The sequence below is a fragment of the Coenobita brevimanus genome, chromosome 46 (genome assembly GCF_032717465.1).
Source record: "Coenobita brevimanus isolate Jiangsu-jjx chromosome 46, ASM3271746v2, whole genome shotgun sequence".
NCBI classification, from domain to species: domain Eukaryota; kingdom Metazoa; phylum Arthropoda; class Malacostraca; order Decapoda; family Coenobitidae; genus Coenobita; species Coenobita brevimanus.
In genome coordinates this window covers 3,244,816-3,251,694 of record NC_136999.1, presented here as the reverse complement: position 1 = coordinate 3,251,694, position 6,879 = coordinate 3,244,816, and the positions used below count along the sequence as shown (strand labels likewise).

Here is a 6,879-nt window from a genome sequence, read left to right as displayed (position 1 = left end):
ACACCTGAAATCACTGCACATTAATTCCAAACTCATAGAACAATTCTGAGCTTACAATTTTGAAGTCAAGAGAGAAACCGAGCTGTTTATGACAATACTGTGATTGCCATCTCGTAAACTGAATACAGCATTTAATTACATGAGGAATTAAACTGTTTTAAATTATTCTGCGTACAGTAACACCCTGTGAACTTTAGACAGCATTCATATTTAAGAGAGACCGAGCTGTTTTCACCTTTTTTAACATTAACGTGGGCGTTCCACACAACATATATAATTTCAGACAAGACAGACTTATTTCCACTGATTTTCGTATCGTCTCATTCTCCCTTAACTTTACGAAGAAACCTTACACCAGAACACACAAACTAATCCATCCCTCCTGCCACTCCCTAATTTCCTGTAACAAGAAGTCTAAGGAAAGAGTAAGAAAAGAGGAATCCTCAGACGTAGGAAGGAAAGAAGTCAAAAGATGCCCGCCACACTCTCGGTCTTCTATTCAGTTGTCAAGAGCTGCCGCAAGATAACCGACAGGTAAGATTTCTGTAAGAAGCTAAGATGGAATAATTTTTGCTATTTTAACTCTTTCCTTCATCCATCAAGCCATCGTAACGTAAGCAACACTAAAGATGTCTCTGCATTCACGACGCCACGTCCTAAAAATCGGTAGAGCTTTTTCGTTTCTACAGTCATATTATACAGTGTTATAAAGTTTTAACGTTAATGTGTCCAGTCGGGAAAGCTCATTTCAAAGAAAGCTGAGCATGCCTTTAAGGGGCCGTGGGACAGAAACGGGAAATCTTAAAATTGGGTGGTTGTACCCACAGTGCTCTACACTGTGGTTGTACCCGTCACGGAACAACAAAATATCCATTTATTTTCCAGAATGATCCTACCTCAATATTAACAGATAACGATAGATTAACAGATACAATGACATGCATAAAAAGCAAAGGGAAGGCAAATACATATCAAAAGACAGAAACATATGAGCATGTAAATAATTAAAACATTCCCCAGGTACCCAGTCACGCGAGGGATGCTGACATACCTAGCAGTGTGGCCTGCAGGTAACCTAGTACAGCAGACACTGGACAGGTCGAGGGCATGGTGGGATTTACAAGAAGCTGCACGGTATGGTCTTTATGGCTGTCTGGTCACCGCGCCGCTCATTCACGCCTGGCTTAAGCTGCTGACGAGGGTTCTACCGGGTTCTGCAGTCTATCAGGCTCTTACGAAGGTGGGATTGCGAGAAATTTGTCTTCTTTACCCCCGTACTCGCTGTGTTTACCTTTCGTTTTCCCCTCTAGTTCGCATTCTGTCTGTCATTCTTCCCTCTCATTGCCCTTCTTGCTTGTATTCTCTCAGTCCATTTTTCTTCTCTCTCATACACGTTTTTTCTGTAATGCTGCCTTTCTCTCATATTTCTCACCCCCTTCCCTTTATTCATCTGTATCTCTGCTTGTCTGCTCCCCCTTCTTCCCTCTCTCTCTCTGTCTCTCTCTACTCTCCGATGACTTCTTCACAACTAGCTCAAGCTCCTTTCAAGGGTCGTACCTGACTCTGCATCTAATCAGGCTTTTGTACGAACGTGAAACAACTCTCTCTCTCTCTCTCTCTCTCTCTCTCTCTCTCTCTCTCTCTCTCTCTCTCTCATATAATAATATATATATATATATATATATATATATATATATATATATATATATATATATATATATATATATATATATATATATATATGCAAGCATTAATATCCGAAAAAAATCTTAAACAACCCTAACTGACAAAGATTATGTGCTAGACTTTTTGTCGATATACAGTAACTATCCTTCTTCTAGCTGTAAAACACACACACACACAAGCGCGCGCTATACGTGAAAAAGTTAGTGTTCGCTGACCGTGAACACAAGAAAAATCTGTCTATCTACAGCCAGACGCCATAATCCCGTAAAGGGTGACCAACTGTATTTGAGTTGGTTCTTTTACGGAGAGGGGCACTAACCTTCCGCCAACCCATTGCTGACACGTAGGGAACACGTATGGGTTGGATATACTGTAATTACCACCCAACGTTGTAAATGGCATTAGACTTGCCACTCAATGTAAAACCACCTGAAAGAGAAAAAAAATAAAAATAAAAACAGTGATAGGAAAGATGAAAGAAATAAAATGGGAGGGCAGACACAGAAAAAGAATGATAAAAGTGAAGGAAGAAGTAGGCAGGACTACATCAAGTGAGTGGGTGATGGTCGCCACCACCTAGCCTACCACCTCTGGTAAAATATGGAACTGATTATTTGAACATGCATCCCTCCTAAAAAAATATATATATATATCTGTAATAAAAGTAAAATAGAGTAAATAGCAAATACAAATACCGGTAATAAATAACAACCTACTAAGTTAGTGCTCATGTCCCCTCCGGCTTTTTTTTTTTTTTTTACAGGGTTACGTGGATCAGCTGGTATTCGCGCCTGTGAACATCACACAGTTCTTCTTGGGCATGGCGCTGCTGGAGGGACGGGGGCTGGAGGACGCCCTGCAACAGTGGCGTGAAAAACTACTCCCTACGTGGATGGTTAGTGGCAGCTCTCTCTCCTCTCTCAGAACTTAATCGCTATGAAAACACACACACACACACACCACACACACACACACACACGTTTTCGTAACCAAATCCTCTCTTTATTACTACGACTGTATCTAAGCTTCAGTCTAATTGATACAAACCTTTCCTCAGCCTCCCAAGCCACAGGACTCCCCACTAGCCTATGGACAGGGGCGTGGGATTGTCGGGTGGTCTGGTTGTCTAAGCGCACTGCCAACCACGGCTAATGAGCTCCACCACCCTAGTAGTCAGTTTGTTTTCATCTGACAGAACTGGTTTACTCCCATACCTTGATCACTAAGTCGTGGTCGCATGATATTCGATGAGCCTCGGTCATGCGGGATGGTTTATTTATTTATTTATTTGTCATTATTATTTTTATCATTATTTATATTCATATTATTATTATTATTATTTGTAAATACATAAGTCGATCTTCCAATATGACATTAATGAAAGGGGCTGTTGATCTTGGGCAGCTGAGAACAAACTTGCTACAAATGTTTATAAGCTCCTCGTTCCTTTTTATTTTTCTTCCTGCTCAGTATCCAGGAACGGCTCACTGGGCAAGACCAGTGAAGTTGTTGGTTTTGTCGGCGTCCATCTAGCTATGAAACAGGTAATGCTGGATTACATGGTACCAGTAGCAGATCTAGGACTGACATGATTCAAGTTTGGGTATCTGAGCTTTGCTTTCTCTTTTTTTATCGTTTTCTTGTTTTTTAATCCCACATACATTTGTCAGAGTTGCAGTATAGTTATGATGATGATAAAGAATTGATAAATACATAAACTGATAGACATACAGCATGTGAACGAACTGACAGAAAGCTAATAGTCCGACAGGAATGCAGATAGAAAGACAGATATATATATATATATATATATATATATATAGGCAGAGTGAGATAGATATAGACAGTCAAGAATAGACACACAAATAAAAAGACCGACAGACAAATAAAAACACAACATAACTAAAGAAAAATCTCAAAATATTCCTCTGCATGGTATGACTAAGAAGCGTTCATCACGTGTTAATTCTAGTGTGACAGGTGTGGGGAGGCTTGGTGACGCCACGCTGGTACAACTGGGTTAATCTATTGGCAACCTGTTTCTCTCTCTCTCACACACACACAATTTATTGTCCTCCTTTCTCTCTTTTGAGTTCTTTCTTCCCTCACCTCTGCATTATCATCATCTCTCATGTACACACACACACACATTTATTGTCCTCCTTTCTCTCTTTTGAGTTCTTTCTTCCCTTACCTCTGCATCATCATCATCATCCTCTCCCACACACACACACACACATTTATTGTCCTACTTTCTCTCTTTTGATTTCTCTCTTCCCTCACCTCTGCATCATCATCATCCTCCTCTCTCTCTCTCTCTCTCACACACACACACATATAGACATACACAGTGTACTGTCCTCAGTCTTTAGAGTTCTTTCTTCCCTCACCTCAGCATCATCATCATCCTCTCTCTCTCACACACACACTTACAGTTTACTGTCCTCCTTTCTCTTCTGAGTTTTTTTTTTCCCTCACCTCTGCATCATCATCTCTCTTTCTCACACACACACATTTACTGTCCTCTTTTTTCTAATTTGAGTTTTCTTCCCCCACCCCTGCGTCACCATCATCTCCTCTCTCACTCTCACCTGCCTCTGGCGTGTACTCCATAAATAAATCTGGATGTTTCGGAGTTCCCCTTAATAGCATACTCCTTGGCTCGCAATCACGTTGACTTAAATCGAGTTCGTAACACTTCTGCGATCTGTTTTGTGTAATACCTTTTTACTCTCTCTTATACTGATACAAACTACGCCTATAAAAAAAATATAATTACAACGTTGAAAGAGCATGGTGTTGCTGTAAAATAAATCAGTCTCCTATGCCAACGCTAATTTAACTCCGTCAGTACGGTGCTTTTATTTTCTTGCTGTCTTCAGATTTTATTCAGTTTGTGAGAAATTCAGTTGGCTTCAGGATATTACTGTTACTTTTCAATTGCATTTTGTAATCTATTTACTTATCTATTTTTGACCCCTGGCTTATCTGGAGATACCCGGTAGCCTGCAGAAATATTCCCAAAACTCTACGGAGTTTCGCCATACTGCTTCACTACAAAAACTTGACCTAAGGATAAATCGATTACATAAATTTACAGACCACACACCCCTTACGGTCCCAAAGAGGCGTCTGGATCTAGCACAAATAGTAATACTAATATCAAGGTACGGGAGAGAGAGAGAGAGAGAGAGAGAGAGAGAGAGAGAGAGAGAGAGAGAGAGAGAGAGAGAGGTACAGTATTTATAGCATGTTGCGTATGTTATCATTACTCGCCCTTTCCTTGCCAACTTACATAGAAGCCAAGAGGTGCGGTATTTTGTTGTTGTTGATGATGGTAGAAGGATGGTAAAGAAAAGGCTGGTGATGCGGTAAGTAGCCGTGGTGATGGTGTAGGCCTTATGGGGATGAAAATGTTTCCTGGGGATGATTGTAATGATGGTGGTGGTTAATAGTGATGACAGTTTAGCAGACATTAGTTGTAAGTAAAGGCCATGATAAAGATCATGCACGCCGCAGAGATGAGGTAAATTTTTTTCTTTCTTTGTTCTGAAATTGCTATTTCTTCGTCTTTAATGGCGAGCTGCAACAACAGAGTAACACTAGACTAGTACAGAGGGGGTCAACCTCTTCATCCCGATGAAGTATTCTTTATTTCATTCTTGCTAATTCTTGAGACTGTCAGTTAGGAGCGGGTCTTCTTACAGTGAAGGAGTAAATGACGCCTATATCTAACTCTCCAGTTAGGAAAGAGTCCCGGAAACTAAATAATCTGAAAACAGCAAAAACTCAGTACAAAAGACAGTACGTTATTGAACTGAAGCGCTTAAAGAGGTTAATGGTTGGAAAGGGGACAAAGATTAATTAATTATAATTAATGGGGGAGATAGTATTGAGTCATATAAATACAGTAAGGGGCAAAAGTTCACCTACTCATTCCAATGCCTCCACTTCACTCACAGCATCCTCCACTTCACCTCCATCTTCACTCACAGCAACTGTCATTTTCCTCCCCAGTGCATCACATCTGTTAATTATCTAGAGCAGAAAAACATAAATTACATCTCTCATCTGAGAATTAGTCAGCTGAAGAAAATGACACATAAAGATTATATGCAAACTTTTGTCCCTGACTGTACCATCAGATGCCAGTGGGTGACCTACTAGGCAATAAACTTGGTCCCGGAGTGGCCAAATTGTCAGTACAGGTATAGTCACGTGGGGAGCATGTTACTTCAATGGACCCTCCCCTAAACACACACACAACCTATGAACACTGTATTGTGGGTATTCTTTGTACCATATAATAAAAAGGGTTACAGCTTACGAATGAACAATTAAAATAGAACATCATGAAGACAGGAAATGTGATGACTTAAGAGATTTCATCACTGACAGCAATGGAAATTTCCACAATATTTTAAAACTTCTTAGTGCTTTGCAACAAGAAGCCAGGCACTGTAATTAATTGCAATCTAGGTAATATCTTAAGTTTTTATATCTATTATGAAACTTAACTGCTGTAATGAAAGAGCTACAGTACTTGCAATGTTAATAAAAGATGTTCAAGTAATAGAATATACTAATGGATTTATCTCACTGCTAGATGGGAATGCAATTTGGGTTAATAACAGTGATGATGGATACCGTGGTAGTAACGCTGGCAACTGCCACTAAACGGAATCCTTGAATTGGTACCTGCAGATCAGCCTGTCTGTGTGGCCCATCATTCAGACAGTCAACTTCAGTCTGGTACCAGAGAAGAACCGAGTGATGTTTATATCTTTTGGATCATTGCTGTGGTTGGTGTTTCTCTCCTATATGCATCACACTCACCCAGATGATCTGCCTGAGGGACTCACCACGCGGCGAATCCACTATGACTACAAACACGGCTCAGATGAGTCACTGCTCATAAAGAAGGCACACCATTCCCTTGACACACAGTAAGCTTTATAATTAAAGAAAGTATATTTTAATTTTGAATCATACTATATGTTCTAGTCTAGAGGACAGGACTGAATTATGCTTATAACTTCACTGTTGTTTCACTTCACTTTGTTTTGAAAGGTTTTGTACATGCATATATCAGCCTTATTCACCTAACAGCAGGTTTTCATGTTGCATGATCTCTGTTCAATCCCTTAATATTTCAGTCATTCTTAAAACAGATTATCTTAGTTAAATTCCTGC

General features: G+C 39.9%; 1 protein-coding gene across 1 annotated transcript; it reads left to right on the top strand.

The window, feature by feature from the left end:
* Nucleotides 1-472: 472 nt before the first annotated feature.
* LOC145398799 (mpv17-like protein) lies at nt 473-6,636 on the top strand. The gene is made up of 4 exons (XM_080271608.1): nt 473-534; nt 1,021-1,240; nt 2,450-2,581; nt 6,391-6,636. The coding sequence occupies exons 1-4, from the start codon at nt 473-475 to the stop codon at nt 6,634-6,636; spliced, it is 660 nt and encodes a 219-aa protein (XP_080127734.1).
* Nucleotides 6,637-6,879: the final 243 nt, after the last annotated feature.

Coding starts and splice junctions, on each gene's coding strand:
- LOC145398799 (XM_080271608.1), top strand. CDS start 473: ATGCCCGCCACACTCTCGGTCTTCTATTCAGTTGTCAAGAGCTGCCGC. Junction 1,241..2,449: donor TCTATCAGGCTCTTACGAAG/GTGGGATTGCGA, acceptor TTTTTTTTACAG/GGTTACGTGGATCAGCTGGT. Junction 2,582..6,390: donor AACTACTCCCTACGTGGATG/GTTAGTGGCAGC, acceptor TGGTACCTGCAG/ATCAGCCTGTCTGTGTGGCC.